This window comes from Strix aluco, chromosome 5 (genome assembly GCF_031877795.1).
Source record: "Strix aluco isolate bStrAlu1 chromosome 5, bStrAlu1.hap1, whole genome shotgun sequence".
Taxonomy (NCBI): Eukaryota; Metazoa; Chordata; class Aves; order Strigiformes; family Strigidae; genus Strix; species Strix aluco.
The window spans coordinates 31,377,151-31,396,163 of NC_133935.1; the positions used below are offsets into that span (position 1 = coordinate 31,377,151).

The window sequence follows — 19,013 nt, forward strand, 5'->3', positions numbered from 1 at the left end:
TAGAAAAAGACCATGAAACTCCTATGCATCAGCATAGAGGGGAAAAAAACAAGTGAGTAGTGATAAGAAAAAAGTAGGAGGGGAAAAAAACCAACCCTCCCCTGTGAGGGCATCTGCAAAAGCCAACAGCAGTGAGGGAGAGAAAATAGACACTTCTTTCTCTGGAGCTACTGTTTCTCTGACCTTCCCAACACAAATCACTCCTTCCATTATAAATGAAATATTAACTGTCCTGTTGCAGTTACAGCATCCTAGTGACTTCTTGCAGGAGGGTCACAAAGCAGGGAAGGAACACTCCACTGTCCTTAGCTTACTTCAAAAGGAGGGAAAGAAAATGCAGTCACCGCAAACTGGAATCACAGGCTGCAGCCATTTAGCTGGTGAGATGAGGAGTGGGTGGAGAGGAGCCCAGAGGGGAAGCAGAGAAGAGTGATCATGCAAATGTGATGTCTCACCTGTGGGGTGCTCAGAGCTGTGCCTGCTTGGCACCAGCTTGGAGGGGGGAGGCCACAAGGAGTTGTGTGCATGGGTGATCAGTGTTTGGGATGCATTGCATAGGGCTCCATGTTTCCAGTTCAGTCACTGCTCTACTGCAGCAGGCTCTTCTCTCTGTTTTGAGGCAGGAGCAGGTGCTGCCATGACCAGCCACACCACAGGGCTCACTTTTTCCCCCTGCTGTAGGTGTTTTGTAGCCAAGGCATTTCTACTGCAGGTTAAACAGGTCTGAGATATTCAAGACCTGAATTGGCACAAGGCGTACCCTATGAGTGGTTCGAAGATAGCAACAGGAAAGGCTGAGGGATTGTCATGATTATAAAGCTTATATATTTTCTGCACTGTTAGGAGTGACAGCCACTGGGGAGCTCTTAGTGCCTGGTGTACTCTTACTCTTTAGCTGATGATGGAGAAAGAGGAGAGGGGACCCCAAAGTATTGTTTTGTTTTGCTCTATTGTATTTTTGTTAGTGATAAAAAGCAGAGATTGAGGCTGATCCCAAGAACATTAAGTGGTACCCAGTTTTCCAGGTGCAAGCTATTTACAGCTCCAATATAGCATACCTTGCTTCTGCTATTTATCATTCAGGAATCGAGCCCAAAATCTTTGCCTCTATCCCATCACCTGTTTCTAACATGACTATGTGTAATGCAAGATGATGTTATCAAGCACTAGTGCAACATGTCCAGCTCCCAGAAACACTTGTAGATCTCCTTAACTATGCTGTGACTTATGTCTTTCAGCCCTGACTCCATCCCAGATGGTTTGGGGTGAATGATGGTTCTTTCGTGGTGTATGCTGGTGATGCATATCCCCCTTGAGTCTCTCCCCATCCCAGGTTTGCTCTGTCTATTGGAAAACATGATGGAGGGTCAATGGATACATGGTGGTTGCCTCTGGCCAGAAGCTGGCCAGGCACTGCTCGGGGTGTAGAGGGACAAGGATGGCACCAATCAGCAAAGCAAAGTGTCACCACCACAGGCAGGCACCAGCTGTAGAACCAATACAAGGAAATGTGTTTTAGGCAAAATATAATTAACCTAGATATAGATCTTGATGCCACAAGACAGTGCTGAAGGCAAGAGCTTAAGAGGACTTTTACAAGGAGGAGACATTTATGTGGCTAATGAGAATAGCCCATGGTTAAAGGAGTCAGGAAACCTTTCTCGTTCATGGTTTTTCATTTTTCAGATGAGTGCCATGGCCCCTTTATCTGTAAGGGCTTGAATCAGCTGTGAACCGTCACTGTTAAGGAAAAAAGCCTCTCTTTAAGGGCAAGCTATTAATAGTGGATTGCTGTGGGTTTTGTGGTACCTTTCTCTGAAGCATCTTGTGGTGACTGAGAGGAGCTGACCATAGGCAGAAATGCCTGGGTCTCCTTTTAGTTTCCAAAACCCATTGGAGGCCCCCAACCTTGCTGGGAAAGATGTTGGGAGTGGGGCTGTGGGAAGGAAGGGCTGGGGCGGGGGGAAAGCATGTGCATGGGTTCATTTGTAATTAGGAGATTTGCACTTTGAAAGAATTTAATTAATAATGAAACTTCTGACTGAATGATGCAGATTGTGAAGACCAGCTTTGTCGGCAGCTGAAATTAATTACAGGCTCAGGCACAGGGAAAAGGAGGGGGTGAAAGATGCAGGGAGGGGGAGGCATCACCGAAAGAAAGATGATAAACCTGGCTGCAGGCTGTTGCTGTGGTGACGGGAGGCAGTCGCTGTGGATGACAGCGGTGACACATTGAAGGCAGCGGGTACTTCTGATTACCCCCTCCACCGACCCAAGCAGGCAGCAACCTCTCCCGACTCCGGGCAGGAAATGTTCCAGTTTTCTTCTTGCACTTTCTTACTCTCCGCTGCAGGTTGGATGTGCCTTTTCAGGGTCCCTGTCTGCTCTGAAAGGAAAACTATAGGGTTTTCCTAACCAGCTTTTCCTAACATTGCTTTAATGGCCTGGGAGCAACCAGAGATTCAGCAGTGTCTTTGGGAAGCCTGGACAATGCTGGCAAACTTTCAGAGAGCTGGTATCCAAAAAGTAGGGGAGGAGAAATTTGAGTGCAGCTGGCCACAGCTTTTTGAGCAGGAAGATGAGGGCCTTGTACATCTGGCCCAAACTGCAATATTTTTGGGAGTGCTCGCTGTGGCTGGCCAGGTCTTGTGCTTTGGGGTCTTGTCAGCTGCCCAAGGCACCCTGCTGTGATCTGCGTGGCCTGGAGGGGGGCACTGCAAGGGGAGCAAGGGGAGCAAGAGGAGCAAAGGGAGCATGGAAGCATCCTGACCACCCATGCATTGCTGCTGCCAAAGCATGTGCACAGAAGTGTAGATCTGTATGAGATAAGCCCCTGACTTTGAGCTCCTTTGCCTGAACTCCCTGAATTTGGTTGCAGTTAGAGAGTAGTACTCTCTGCCCCCAGGTCTCTTGTGTCATGTTTTCTGGATGTTTGCTGAAGAAGAAAAAAAACCCTGGCTTTTAAAACAATTTCTGTTTTTCATTTTTTATGTATTAATTTCATACAGGGCTGTTCTAAGCACTGGCTCTGTCCGTATCTCTCTTGACTGCCTCATGCTAAGGGAGAGGGACCTTTGCTGCCATTGGCTCAGCCTACACCAAAACACTGTTGGCCCCTTGAAGAGTGTTATTCAGCACTGATCCCTCTGTCAGTGTTTCATTGATGCTGCCTTTCCAGTAGCTGTCAAAGCACCTGCTGCAAAACGGAAAGGCTGAGAGAGCTGGGACTGCTCAGCCTGGAGAAGAGAAGGCTCAGGGGGATAAATACCTGATGGGAAGAGTGTAAAGGAGACAGACTGCTCGGTGGTGCCCAGTGACAGGGCAAGAGGCAACGGGCACAGCCTGAAACATGGGATATCCATTTTAAACATAAGAAAACACTTTTTCACTGTGTAGACAGTCAAACACTGGAGCAGGTTGCCCAGAGAGCAAGGATGGTGCCTCCATCCTTGGAGATATTCAAAACCCAACTGGAAGTGCCCCTGAGCAATCTGCTGTAGTTGATGCTACTTTGAGAAGGTGTCTTGGACAAGATGACCTCCAGAGGTGTCTTCCACCTTTAACCATTCTGTGGTTCTGTAATTCTGTGAAAGATGATGCCAAACGGATTTTGAAAAGTCCAGAAGAGAATTGCAGTCTTACCCAAATACCCTGTGGGAGTTAATGGAAACCTCTCCGATTGCTTTCCTGGGCTTTGGATCAGACCATTAGATACATGTAAGAGAGAGAAGGGTGGAAAGTTGAAGTTGTGTTGTGTAGACCTCTGAGGGCAAACATCCTATTCATGTCCTTTTGGTGTATTCCTCTCAGAAAAGGCTTCTGGTTTTTGAAGCCTACATTGAGGGTGGGCTCCACGTGCATCACTTTGTACAGCACCTGGGATTAACTTAGTGAGGGATAGTGATGACATGTTCTTGAAATCACCTCATAGCATGATTGGCACAATAGAGCTGATGCCCTGCTCTTGTCTGATTTTTTCAACTGAAAGTAGCTAACCAAAAACCAGGTGAAGCAGAAGAGAAAGAATTAATAATCTTCTAGAACAGAATGTGCATGTTAGTCATGAATCAGTCAGAGAATGAACATGGAAGAGTTGCTCAGAATGAACCACAGATGGTGAGTGTCTTTCAGAAGTGACCAGAGAGACAAGCCACCATTTTGGATTCAGTTCTGCAAGGACTGAAAATGGGTGCACTCAGTCAATGGGTTGTATTTTAAATGGATAATTTCTTGGCTTTGTTATTTTAAATAAATAAAAAAAAGTCTGAAAATGGAAACTGAGCAGATATGTTTGAAGTGTGTTTAAAATACCCAAGAAGGATGGTTCTGCCAGAGGTTGAAGGTCCATTCTCATTAGATCTACATTACTGCTTTGCAGTGCTAACCCTGGAAAGATATCACAGATACATGTCCACTTTTAGAGCTAAAATACTGTAAATGAGTTCTTAGATAAGTGTGTATTAGGTCTTAAGACTCCTTCAGGAGGAGAGGGATGGTGAAAAGGAGAGAGGTAGAGGGTGTGGAGAGCACAGAGAAGGTCACACAAATAGACCATTTTTATCCTCTTCTGTAACATATAAATGAAGTGGCACTTTATGAAATTAAAAGGCAACAAATTAAAAATAAATAGGAGGAAACAATTTTTAATGTAAAGTATAATTAGCCAGTGTAGCTCATGGTTGCCAACTATTATCAAAACGGATATTTTAGTAAGATTATCAACAAAGGATTCAAATGAATAAGCAAAGCATCTGCAGGGACACCAGTGTAGCTGAGAAAACAATTATAAGGGCTATCAATACTCATGCTTTAGGGCATAAACAGATCACCAGCTGGGGTCAGAAATGCAATTTCCCCCCATGGTTACTGAATAACTTAATTAGGCACATTGTGGAGTTTTATCCAGCGTGGGTCACTGCTGTAAGCAGAATAATAGATTAGATGGACCACTGATCTCTTCTAATATGGCAACTCTTCATCTCTAAGTTCTTCCCAGAAGGGAAAGAGTGAGACTTCTAGCCTTGTGTTGTACCCCCTTCCCAGAAGAGGAATCACTAGACTCACAGAAAGATCCAGCTGTTCATTTTCCTTTAGATCCCTAGATCATAGAATCATAGTGGTTTGGGTTGGAAGAGACCTTAAAGATCATCTAGTTCCAAACACCCCTGCCAGGGCAGGGACACCTTTCACTAGATCAGGTTGTTCAAAGCCCCGTCCAACCTGGCCTTGAACGCTTCCAGGGCGGGGGCATCCACAACTTCTCTAGGCAACCTGTTCCAGTGTCTCACCACCCTCACAGTAAAGAATTTCTTCCTAATATCTAATCTAAGTCTACACTCTTTCAGTTTTAAAACAGTTACCCCTCGTCCTATTGCTACTCTGCCTGATAAAGAGTCCCCCTCCATCTTTCTTGTAGACCTCCTTTAAGTACTGGAAGAGATCTCAGAGAGATCTCTGCTGTGTTTGAGTATAGGCCACCAAGAAAAGGATCTTCCATTTATTTAGAAGAGTCAGTAAACCAACGAGGGAAGGTACTCAGCAAACCAACAGGAGAGGAGCAAGCATGTGTTTAACTATGGAAATGATTTGACTTGTATAGATACCGTAGGCCTTTGTGCTACCCCCACTTTCCTCTTTTCCTCAGGAACTGAGAGGGAAAAACATAAGAATGTAATAAATCAGCCTATCAGCAGTTGTTATTTCCCTTAGTCTTCCCTTTTTGTTACCCCAAGCCTCGAGCAAGCTTATCTCAGCCATGATGTTTTTACAGAAGCTTTCCTTGACTCTTTTCCACCTGGTTTGAGTGTGTTAGCATGATGGTGATTTTGTTAAACTGCGTTACCCTGGGGATGTACCAGCCGTGTGAGGATATGGACTGCCTTTCTGACAGGTGTAAAATCTTGCAGGTAAGACGTCTTCCTTCTTGTTGTGATGGTGCCTCAGTCTATGTCACAAATTTTCATGCATGCTTTTGTTCAGCCTGTGGGCAGCACTTTTCCAGACAGGTTGGCAAGCATGTCTCTGGCAGGAAGTAAAATGGCAAGAGCTTACTTTGAGAAGGTGAATGGGGTGAAAGAGAGATAACGAATGAAGTTTACTTATGACCATGCAAGGCCACAGGATCAGGATAACCTTCCTGATCCTGTGCATAAGCAGGGACTTGTCACATAGACAGCTACAAGATGTATAGCTCAGAGGTAAGCCAGGGAGAAATAACTAAGGTTAGAGAATCCAGGCAGGAGGGAATAGCAGCCCACAATGCATTTGCTACTTACTCTTAGGAGCAAGGGTACTACTGAGTCCACAGGTAATGTGGCATTCAGGATGCCTAAACAGAGAAGAAATAGAAGGTATGCTAAGAAGGGACATGGGTACATCCAGCCTACAAATGCACTAGCTGTGCTTGCTGCTTCCCCATAAAGAAGGTGACACCAAAGGTTGTCACCTATAGTGCTGCTGAGGCTGCGAAGTTCAGATATCTGAAGCCTCCATCTGTGATTGGTATGCGCTGTCCTCAGCTGAGCCATTTACAGCAGGGTGATGAGGAATCCCTCCTGGGAGACCTTGGAAGGGATGGTCTTTCCCTGGCTAGGTTTGGACTGGCTCGTGCTAAGCCAGCACATCCTTTCAGGTCCATGTAAGGAGCGTATGTCAATTCCTTAACCCATGGGGAAAAATAAAACTATAAAAGCCCATTGCTTACTTTAACAGCAGGAAGCTGTGATGCCAGGGCTGCATGGAAGAAGCTTTTCCAGGCTTCCTCTAACTCATTTTCAGAAGTACTGAAATTTGTATTTATCTCACATTCTGTGTGTTAAGGCTGAGAATGCTTATCAAATGTACTCTTGGGTTTCTGTTTGGCAGGTATTTGATGATTTCATCTTCATCTTCTTTGCTATGGAAATGGTCTTAAAGATGGTGGCTCTGGGGATCTTTGGCAAGAAGTGTTACCTTGGAGATACCTGGAACCGTCTGGATTTCTTCATCGTCATGGCTGGGTAGGTTGATAGTTTCTGGGGTTTTTCATTCTGTGTTTGCTAGAGTCTTGCATGGAACAGAAATGATGTAACTGAGTGGAAAGTTTCCACTCTGGTGCTGCTCTGGTACATCTGCTGAACTGGAATCAGACATGCTGGGGTTAGCAGTCTATGGAAGAAACAGTAGAAAAGGTAGCTTATCTCTCCAGGTGATATGCAGCCATCTATCTCTCACAACTTCACTAGAGGGTGTTAATTTGTACAGCTGAAGAGCTAGCCCAGAAACTTTAAAAAAAAAAAAAAAAAAAAAGTCTGAGTGGAACAGGTGTAACCTTTACCAGAACCAAGCTAGCTTCACTGTTTCCAGCAGCAGTGTTTCAAAAGTAGGAATGTAATTTTTGTTACTCTGGGCTTTTTGTCTTTGTATTGCACTGGCCTTACCCATGGTACTATTGGGACAGGTTGACATTTGAGTGTTTTTTACAACAAAGTTGCTATGGTGAAGCTCTGATTTGAGCATGTATGAAGAGGAAAGCTTACCAGGATTTGCCTATTGAATCAGAGCAAAATGTCCATCTCTGATACCAGTGGCCATGTGGTTTTTTTGGAATTTATCAATTTTCAATTAGATTGCCTTGTGGTATACTAAAAAAAAAAAAAAAAGTCAGAAATAAATATGTAATATTGCTGTTCTCACAGCAAACAAGTGAACATCTTTTCAGAGAGAAACCCACACTTTCCTTTTCCTCCTAGCAAGGAATTAGCTGCATCTGTTGTAACCTGGAAGTGTGCGTATTGCTGACTGAGCCAGCAGTGAGTTTGAGCTCACTTTTCAGACTTTTTCCCTGTGGTGCAGAGCAGCACTGTCTTTATATTTGCTTTTGACACAGTTCTTCTATAGCAAGACTTGAAAGTCATTCCCTCTGGAGGGGCATGTAATTGTTTGCTTCTTGGGGGAGCAGAAATTTTCAAACTCAGTTCATTTGGAAAAGTTTGAAAGCTGATTCTCATCCAGCTTGTGCATGAAAGGAGGACAGGCAGATGAAAGCTGTAGCTTTTTCTGAATTAACACAACATGTGTGAGATGGGAAAATCTTTCTTGTGGCTGAGCCTGCTGTGATGAGCATCTGATTTAAAATGGCCTGGCATGGGGACTGTGAGTTCATGAGGAAAGGGTAAGTTAAAGTACCTGACATATGGTGGTGAGAAAAGACAGATCATTGTATGTTCTAGCCTGAGCTCCTGGTGGTAAAATTACTGGTGACTGGATGCAAGGAGAGCAAGACCCTACCACAGCAGCCTTTGAGGAGGAAAGGGAAGAATAGTGTGTTTGAAAGGGGGACCTTGGAGCCCATGGTGCTCCTCTGTGTGGGTGATGTGCTGTGGTATGCTGGGAGGAAGGCTTTTCTAGGTGGGCACAGGATCCCTAGCATATGGGGTAAAAGGCTTGGACACTGGGGAAGTCTTCCTCTGCCTGGTGTCCCTGCGAGCATGCTATCTGGAGAGATGAAGAAATCAGTGGGGCAGTGCTAAATGAAAGAGGTTGAGCTCAAGTGCTTATTCTATGCAGGAAACAAGTGAAATCCATGCTACTTAGGTGAGAAGGGAGTAAACTCCATTTATATGTTTCTCTCTGTCACCACTGCTGGCAGAAATTTGAGGAGAGAGTCTTTTGTGCATCTGATAGCAGTACTAGGAAAAAAGCTCATATCTGAACTCCTTTCAATGCCAAGGAGACTTAGAATCAACTCTTTAGGTGTAAAATAGCCAGTGTGGAGGACTTTTCATTTCAGATCCAAAACTGAAAGAAATTTGTTTCCTGATTTCTATACAATTGTCCTCATGAGGTGTCAGGCTGAAATGATAGTAATCTCATTAGAATATGTGATCTCAAAAGACTTCTGCTAAAGAAAGATTTTTCCATTTAGTTATATAGAACTAATGACTATATAATGTATTTTGAGTTATAAAAGCTTGTGGTTATTAATTCATTATTCTTTGAAATTCATTAAAATTGTCTGCACTGTTTAAATCAAATCCAAGGCTCAAACTTGCCCTTACATACAGACTGTAGGCTTTTATTTAACCTTAAATTTAAGCACCAAGCTTTATCCTGAGTGTTCCCACACCTGGATCATGGCTTCAGCTTACTGTGGGTCCAGATGCTGCTTTAGCCTTCTGATTAAGAGAAGACATCCTGCATTAGGTCTTGCATCTTTTCTCCATGCCAGTGAGTTAAATCCTGATCAGATGCTAATCAGTTTTCTCTAAGGGCCTTCTCCTTTTCATGGTCCTGGACTTTCATTGCCTGCAAGGGAGGTCATAAATTTGTCTCTCAAGGAAACGTGCGTGATGTTAGGAAGTGATGCACTACCTAGAAGATGTGCAGATTCTCTCAATTTTAAGAATAAGGACTGTACTTCCTAGCCCCTTCTCTTCCCTTCTCCCTTTTCAACTAAACACTGAGGCATCAAAGGTTGAAAGAATAAACTGTAGCATGGAAAAGCAAAGTGCAGGCAAGGGACTGCTCTGTCAGGCATTCCTGGGCAGCTGAGATACCTCCATCTGGCTAGCTGCATGACAGTGTGTTTTATCAAAGAGCATAATGACGATTTGCTGCTATTGCCCCAGACGGCGTTTTGGTTACATAAACCATGTATTCAGGCATTCATTTGTAGTTTTCTCCTCACTTCCTTGGAAAGCCAGAAGCTATAGTTTTAGTTAGCTGAATTCCCTCACATGGCCCTGCCCTGCTTGCCCCTGCTCCCCACGCAACCCAGCAGCTCAAGGAGGAAGACTCCATTGTCACTAAAAATGTTCAGTTTCCATGGCGATAGGAGCTGACATCACCAGAACTTTCTCCCCTCTTGCACATTCCCTCCCCCAACCACCTTCAACACCTTTTTTTCAGAAAGGATTAGAAAAAAACCCCAAACAGTCCTAAGTCAACACTCTCCTCCATTGTTCCCCTTGGAGCTCCTAAAACTGAGTGAGGTAATTTGGGTTGAAAAATGCTGATGCCCTTGTGCCCACAAGCAGTCAGGGCTGCAGATTCAGCTTGCCGATGCTCCAGTTCCCAACTGCTCGCTGGCAACAGGAGGTTGCAGGTTCCCAGACATTTCAAGCAGACTGTGCTTGTTACCAGCTGTCCTGGTAGGAGTCCCTCTTCCCCTGCATTTGTGATTAGGTCTTGTCTGTCGTCATTTGTTTCCCACAATGATGGGTGCATTTGGAGAGCTTGATCTGAGGCAGCTTCAGAGGGCAGCTTCCTAAAGTTGAGAGCCTACTATGTTTTGAAAGTTAGATAATGTGCACACTAATCATATTGGAAATGTCAGCCAGTGTCTATATGTGCGTGAAGAGGAGAAGAGTCACTTATTTCTGGGATAGTACTCATCAACTTTTTAAGTCAGGCAGTTCTCTAGCAAAAAGAGGAAGCAATTTCTCCTGGTTGCTCTACTCTGTGAAGCAGTTGTGTTTGTGTGCAGTTGGAGATGATGCCACTGTCCTTCTGGAAAGGGAGATGTCCCTTCCCATGACTCTGTCCTGAGGGTCCCCATGCAAGGAGTGAATTCATACAGCCTGCCTGGGCTTGGGGGCATTAATTCCACTGAGTGAGTAGTTGTTTTGCCTCTCTTGAGCCAAATGCTGTAATTAACGATCTGTGGTGGGAATTATGTCTGTCTCTGCCCTCTTCTGCAGCATCCCCACAACATGATCCGGTATGCAATTTACTTCTGTAAATAGGTAGGTAGGTTAAGGAGGAGAGGGCTTCACTATGTGACTGGGGGGATGATTGTGTTTACAAGTGTGTGCCCAAAATATGTCCAAAATCTGTCCTTAACTACTCGCTGCATGGAGTCCAGTGGCTGAGGAGAGGCTGATCTACCTTTCAGAGAATGCACCGACTTTGCCTCTCTCCATTATCACACTGGAATTTGCCACATAGATCTCATAAACTGTGGTCAAATCCCATCCTGACCTCACCTTTGATGAAAAGAATGGCATGACTTGTATATTTTGGCATTTTGAGACATAACTTGCAGTGTTTTTTAACAGCTTTTAAAAGTGGTGGACATCAGAACAAGACACAGTACTCTGTGTAGCTGCTTCAGTGCCTTCAGTGGTAACACTGTCCCTCTGTTCTAGCCTGAAATTTCCTAGTTCCTACTGTCAAGCATTGCAGTAGCCCACCTGATCAATTGCAGCAGCTCCCTAACAATTCATTCAGCTGCTTTCTCTACTGGCTCCCAGCTTGGTTGGTTGGGGTTTTTTCCTCTCAGTCTCCTCTTCTGAAGAGAGAAAATCCCTTCCTATTAGTAGGAACAGAAAACTTTGTTCCTAGATGTATGCTGTTCCATTTGTTCACGCAGGAATATGTATTATTTGCATTTCCAAAGCAGCTCATACTGTTCTATATCGCTGACTCGTTCTCTTCATTTCTTTTCTGTTCTCCCAAAAATATGCTTCAACTGCAAAATCCACCAGTGATTTTATTTTTTTTTTTTTTAATTTTCTGCTAGGTTGTGATAAATAAATAAAGAACAGAGCAACAAGAATTCTGCATTACAGAAGTACATCTGCTCATGAATGAGTCCCCATTTACTGTTGCATGTGAGGTTTATTACTTAGCCAGTTTTTCTCCAGCTAATGTATGTCATGATGATTTCATATCATTCCATCCATATCAACATAATTACTTGTAGACTTGTAATCTCATAAGAAATTATAGCACATTAGTTTGATGATGTCTATTTTTCCTTAAACCTGTGTTGATTATGGTTAATTTTATTACCCACCTTTAATCCACAATCTATCAAAACTGTATATTGGCGATTTCATTACTGTATTGGGATCAGAATCAATCCAGTCAGCCCATTGAGATTGCTGTGCTGCTAAAGTACTAGCACAACAGCAGAATTTCTTTGACCCTTGGATGCTTTCCCGGCTTTCTGAGACTAATCAAAAATTATCAGTAGCAGTCCAGATCTTTTCTGGCCATCTCTTTTAAAACTCTTGGATATAAATTGTCCAGGCTTGCTTATCTTAGAATATCCCTATTTTGATAGGCACAGCCTAAAATACTTGATCACAGCTGGAGCTGAAACTAGCTCATTATCATTTATGGTACACATACATCATCTGACCTTCCCCACAGAACTTTTTTGTAACTGAGGTTTTCTGCCTCTTTACACTGTTTGTGACAATTCTGGTTTCTTGTTCCAGTGATTAACTTGTACCATTTTACATGCTTGTTCAATTCTCTTACAATTTTTCTACAATTTCCATCTCCTAATTTATATTCATTGGTATCAACTTCCCCTCTCTTGATATTACATTGCTGCTTTTGCTTTCACTTATATTGTACTATCTTTTTAGCCCCTTCAGCTTTCTTGTCTCTATTGAAGCTTCTTGGTTACCTGATAAATATTCCTAAACACCACTTGATTGTCATCCACAGTTCATGTATTAAAGTCTTTAGCCTGACCGGTTTGATACATGGCTGTTTCTGTGTGTTTTCAACTTCATGAATATAGCTTCTCTAATCCACCAAGTATATCTAGTTCTGTTGATGACCTTACTTGATTTGTACATAACACATGTAATCAAGTAGTCTTAGCTTTAAGTCCTATGATTAAAAACAAAAAAAAAAAAAAAAAGGAAGAAAAAAGAAAAAGCACTTAATAGACAGTCTCTGTATCTTCCATCCTTAAATGCAATTTCCTTTGAGTTGTAAGGCACATCACTGTAAATGCTGGGGAACTGTAAAGAGATTTAGGTGTCCCCAACGCATGTTGCCCAAATTCAACTCTTGCAGATGGATAAGGGGAGGGTTTTTCTCCTGTGGATTACAGAACAATACCAAGACAGCTAGTCAGCCTGTTTTCTAGTGTGATCTGGACATGCCTAATCACATTCGTAGGATCACAGATAATTTGGGTTAGAAAGGACCTTGTGAGGTCTCCAGTCCAATCTTCTTATTCAAAGGACAGTCAGCAACAAATTCAAGTTGCTCATAGTTGTCCAGTCAAGTTTTTAAAACCACCACAGATGGAGACTGCATCACCTCTCTGTGCTCCAGCCCCACTGCTGATTTATCTCCAACTAGTCTGAACCTCTCTTCCCTGCTTGGATTTATGTCTGTTGTGTCTTGTTCTCCTGCCATGCACCACTGTGAAGAGCCTGGCTTCATCTCCTTACTGACCTCCTCATAGGTACTAAGGAGCTGCTATTAGGTCCCTTCAAAATCATCTCTTCTCCAGGTTGAACTAGCCCCCATCCCTCATCCTCTCCTCAAAGGACAAGTGCTTCAGCCCCTGAGCATCTTGGTGACCCTCCATTGAACTTGCTCCAGTTTATCAATATCTTTCTTGTATTGGGGGGCCCAAAACTGAATGTACTATTCTAGATGTGGTCTACCAAGTGCACAGTAAAAGGAATAATCCCTTCCCTCATCTACTGGCTGCACTCCTGTTGGTGCCGCTTGGTATACTGTCAGCCTTCCTCGCATGGACCATGTGTTGCCCACTGTCCCCCAGGACCCACAGGTCCTTTTCAGCAGAGCCACTACCTATGTCCTTAGACAGCAGGTCAGTCCAGTACAGGTGCAGGACCTTGCATTTGTCTATTGAATTTCATGAGGCTCCTGTCAGCCCATTTCTCTAACCAGGAGGAATTATTTAATTTATATGGCAGAAAACGAATCCATAACTATTCATTTCCAAATTGTCACTGATTCCGTACTAGAAAATGCCATTTTTGACAGTGTGCTACTCCGCCTCCCTTTCTGACCACTTGAGCCTCCCTAGCTAGGTTAAAATCCTTGATTTTAATATTCCATTCATAGAGAACTTCCCACCCAGGCTTTCTTAATGGCATTCAGGCTGTTTATGATCATAAAATGAACAACTCCTATTCACTTTATTACTCAGATCCCTGACATTGGTGTATCAATGACACTGTTTTTCTCCTCTTCACAACTTTTAGTGTCTTAACTAGTTTTGTTCTTGACATGGAGGCTCTGTAAGAATTAACATTTTTCCTAATTTCATCACTTTCCCCTTTGGTCTTTTCATTTAACAATCTCCTGACTGGTCTGTCTCACTTCTCTAAAAATGAATTCTTCTTCTAATGACATGCTGGTTAATATTTCTGCTTCTCCAGGGATAGCCCAGTGCTCCGCAAGTCTCCTGCCCTATGCAGGTCACCAAGCCAGCAGTTCATTACCAGATTGCTCCATCTCCTTTGCTTGTTGGCCAGGATAAGTCACCAAGGAGTTCAGCTGAACATTTCTTGTCCATCTTCTTCAGAAATTGTCTATAATCTGTAGCATATCATGATAAGAAAAGCAATTAATTTCAAAACGCATCATCATGGGTAAACATTGTCCTGGAAGTTTGAAAACCTCCCTAAGTTTGCTTTTAAAATCTCATTTCACTTATAGTATGTAGTAGCAGCTGTCCTGATATCTTAATTTCTTTTCCAAAGCATCCTTTCCTTTCTGAGTAGTTATGCAGCCTTTGGAAAGGGTTTTCTGGCATCTTTGTATAGCTGGAGATCCCTCTTGGTCATGTCTGATAGCTGTTTAGATTGAGCAGAACATTTCTTCTCAATCCCTGTGCCTTTTGGCTAGTTTCGTCTTCAGGAGTGCTTTATGCAGCTTCCACACTGGGAGCCTGGAAAGTATTGCTTTCTATTAACTGAGATTAATAATTATTATTATTTGTACCTTTTCTCTCTGATATCTACTGTCCTTGGTTTCTGCTTCCCCTAATTCCTTAGATATTGTGTCCCTTATTCCATAAACCTGCAGTGATGCTGCTTCCCAAATCCATCCATCCAAGCTGTTTTCAAACCTGTGCAGCATCAGTGCATGTACCTCTGAACACTGACTCTCTCCTTACTGGGAAGCCAGCGGTTTACACTTATGGCCCCAAGTTCATCCCTCTGTATTTCAGCCCACTAATGGGGGCTGGCAACTCTCTGAAGGATGAGAAGTACCAGCTCCCCAGCCTCAAATGCCCACCGTTACTGGGAAACAAAATTGGCATCACATGGTGCCCTTCCATGCTGGGAAGATGCTGCTTAGCCTGAAACATCCTGGTTGGCCTTAATATTGCAAGACTTGGAAGTGTGTTGCCAATCTTCTGCTTTCTCTTAATTCTGCTTTTAATTAACTATGGTCCTTCAGGGATGTGGTCAGAATTTGCATAGTTATGACTTTAAAATCTCAGACCATTAAATACTTATTAGCAGCAGTGTAAACAGCAGAATGCTCAGAAAATCCTAGTTAGCTAATCTTTGATGCCAAATAAAAGTTTCTATAAAATTATGGCAAGTTAAAGAAAACTGTAATAAATACAGAAATTCAGTGTTTCAAGCAGTGATCAGATAAAGATGGAAACCAGCAAGCAGTAGGCTAAGTAGCATCTTAACCCAAGGCAGAAATATTGGAAGCATAACCCTCCACCCCTACCCCCAACACACACTCACTTTTTCCTCCTTAATGATACTAATTATTTAATTTGCTTTCTCCTAGTAAAACTATCCATAGTATGTGCAACATATTGAAATGGAAGCAGTCATCAAAATGAAATGAATCACACCAGAGAAGAATCAAGACAGCAAGGCAGTGGTACCCTGCATGTGTTATGTGTAGTTCTCAATTATTGCCTCTAATTTTTTGCCTCCCTAAAAGCTGATTCCATACCATGTGAAATCTTAGCTTTATTTAAAAAAAAAAAAAAGGAAAAAAAGAAAAGGCAATACCACCAGGCTCGTAGGACCAAAATGCAAACACCCTTTATTTTCTCTTTTTTCCCCTAAGCAATGAAATACGGAGCTCAGAGCCTGTGTTTAGACTCCTGCTTTTCAAAAGTGAGGCCCCGTCACTTGTCTTCAGTCATCTGAGCTTGGCGAGTCCCTCTGGCTTTCTTATCACAGTGTGAAAACCTGCTTATGTCTTTTCATATCATGTCTCCAAAACTATTAAGAAACTCTGACGTTTTCTCTTAGTACACAGTTTGGAGAGAAATCTGAGTGTTCAGGGGTGTGAAATAATCACATTCCAAGCAGCAAGGGACCAGTCTCTCAGACTCTGGAAGCTTTCAGCAGCTTTTGCTTGCAGAGCAATGAAAAAAAAAGAAAAAGAGTAAAAAAAGTTTTGTACCGGAGGTGGAGGACAGTTGCAGGTTATTTTTTTTAAAGAATACTAAGCATTATAGCTCTGGATCTGACTGTGTATTTAGTGATTGATCTACCACTCCCTGAAGAAATGTCTTACTTTTTACTAACAGAATTATAACCTCTTTTTTTTTTTTTTTGTTATAAAGGGGGAAAAAAGGATGTAATTTTTGCAGTCCTTGTTTTACTAGCAAGGGATTTTTTTTCTTCTATCTTTCAGCTTTTATGTCAGCAGCGAGTTGTCTTTTTGCAGCATGATGAGCTCTAACTTTAAAAGAGATAAGCAGGACTACTTAGCTGAGTACACTGTGGTTTGCAGAGCAATTTAGAGGCCTACTGTGTAATGTCTGGCCACATTCCATATGATGTTATTCCATCCTTGCTACGGTAGGTGTTGAAAGGAGTTCGGCTCATCTATTTAAGGTACATTTTGAAGCCTGGCCCCAGAGGCACCAAACTGTGCAAAATGTGTACAAATGCCAGTACGGTTTGCTCTTCGAGTATATATCAAGCTAGCTGATAGCAGGTTCAGTGCTGGGGGCTGCCTGGAAGCCCTATGCCTCCTGCACCATGGAACACCACAGATCAGGTCCAAATAACCCATCAGTTGGGAGCCAGAGCATCTGTGAAAACAACATTTTTAAGGAGTCCATAGGCGACTGCAGCCCTGATATGGCTTGGGTGGTTGCATGTGCTTAGCACAGCCTATGCGAGCTGGTGCCCTGTGCTGTCTAAAGCCCCTGCCCATTCTCAATGCACTGATAAAAGTTGTGTCTTCTTGTAGTTGTGAGCAAGTGAAGGAAATAGCGTCATGGACCACAACACAACTCTCTGAGCAGGGAAAAAGGGACACCTAGAAAGAGTCTAATTTCTGCCATAGCCCCTGGGGACCTTTGGGGACAAGTAAGGATGTGGCTCCTTAGAGCAAAAGGGGTGGCATGGTGCAGAAAACTTAAATAATAAGTCCCACCTGGGATCCCCACAGTCCTGGGGCTGGCAAGTAGCCTGTTTGCATGTGCTGTGTGTTTTTTCTCTCTGTTGGTATGTGTGTCCTGTAGCTGCAGACTTGGGGTGGAAGCAGTAGCCCTTCTCTCTTGCCCAGCATCTGGGCAGGCATTGTCAAAATCTCCTGGCTTCACTTCTGACATCTCCAGATGGGTTTGCGAGAGATTAGATTCATCTCTTACTGGTGCCTGCCTGCTTACAGTTCTTCTTGTGTACAAGCTAGGGCATGTCCAGCCCTAGCAAGGACTGAAAGCAGGTGTCTTGAATGCCACCGTGCCCCATGTTCTAGCTATTCAGTTGTGTGCTCTTCTTCCTGCCTTCTTGCTGTTGCTCCAATGCTGATGGTCCTTACTATCCAGGCAGTTGTAGGCACCAGTAAGTGGATTTTGCTGCCTGCCCTCCCTTTTTTGCATACCACAGATTCAGCTAATAGAGCCCCTGGGGGGGCCTGAGCAGCCCTGTTCTCCATGTCCCCTGCCCACTGCTACATCTCTGGCCATAGAGGGCTAGAACTGGGTGGATCTAGCAATGCACATGCTTTTTAATTTCCTTTCATCAGAATGGCTCATTAATATAAGAGGGGAGATATGAGACCACTGGAGTACATTTTCCAGGGAGAGGACCAGCTTTGTTCCTTCTTTGTGTTGTAGCCACAGTCTTTGAAGCCAGAGCAGAGGCAGTGAGACCTTTCTCTTATCCTCATGTGTACTACAAAGGTGGGAGGATTTAGGGGTAAATCAGTCTCCCACCACCACCTCACAAACTGCAGGTGGGAGATTTTAGCTGTGGGATGGCTCTCATATCAGGGAGATGGACATCTTGGTAAATGGAGAGACGTCAGCTCTGACTTTTGGCACAGATATCTGACTCAAAAATTCAGACAGGGAAAACTGGCAGACTTAGTCTTATATTTCTCCTATGACTCCTATGTTCTGGATCTTCGAAGTGGTAGAAATTCTAGTTTGTGGAATTTGATGGCCAAATCAAGGAGCTGAGAACAGAAAGGCATGTTGTTGTACACAAGACATCTAGTCATGGTATAGGTACACATCAGGCTTAGACTCTTGACATAGCTGAGAAGCTGAAGGAATTCAGAGCAGAGAGCAACCAATCTTCTGCCTTGGTCTTCTCAGGTGTTCATAGATGCAAGGACCAAATAAAAGTCCACAAGCAGGAAAAGCTTCACTTTGCACAGAGACTCATAGCAAGTCTGAAATTACAGCTAGGAAGTCACAGCCACAAAGTTTCTGGCTTCAGTGCCAAACCCAAATTTATTTGACAAAGAAATATGAATTGATTAGACTGCAGTTAATTAGATTTCAATTGAAAACTCCTATCAGAGAACGGGAATTAGGCAGCTTTTGAATTTGACAAAAACATATTGGCTTTGTGTCATAAGAAAAATACTGCCTTGGTGTTTTTCATGAATGCTTCCAGAATACATTTTAAATATTATTTTTTGGCTGCTAATTTTCAGCAAATAGAAGTTCAGGAGCTAAGAGTTAGAAAGTTAATAAGTATCTAATAAAGGTGTAAGGAGATGTAAATATGAAGAGGTAAACGGTAATGTTTGAACTGTTTTAATCATGGATTTCATTGAATGTAATTGAGAGGAAGCTGCTAGCCAGGCACTGTGTAAGTACATTATCTTGGGTTACGTGTACAGCAAGAATAAAGTCTGAGTTTTCTGGGCTCCTTATGTGGTTTTCATATTCTCACTATGTCTGTTTTAAATAGTTTTTATTCCTCCATCCTGCTGGTTAGTCTGCTCTTCCTGTGTCTGGCACAAAGCCACGCTGGCCATGCATTTCTGCTGCTGGGCAATGAACATTTCTCTCCCAAGTTTCA

At 43.1% G+C, this 19,013-nt stretch overlaps 1 protein-coding gene across 3 annotated transcripts in view; it reads left to right on the top strand.

Moving 5' to 3' along the window:
* The first annotated feature begins 5,799 nt into the window (after nt 1–5,799).
* Nucleotides 5,800–19,013, top strand: part of CACNA1I (calcium voltage-gated channel subunit alpha1 I) — a 94,388-nt gene continuing 81,174 nt past the window's right edge. For all 3 annotated transcript variants that reach the window (XM_074826702.1, XM_074826703.1, XM_074826704.1), the window contains exons 1-2: nt 5,800–5,906; nt 6,865–6,998. In XM_074826702.1, the coding sequence (XP_074682803.1) occupies nt 5,814–5,906; nt 6,865–6,998 (227 nt within the window). In that variant the 5' untranslated portion in view covers nt 5,800–5,813. The remainder of the gene's footprint in view (nt 5,907–6,864; nt 6,999–19,013) is intronic.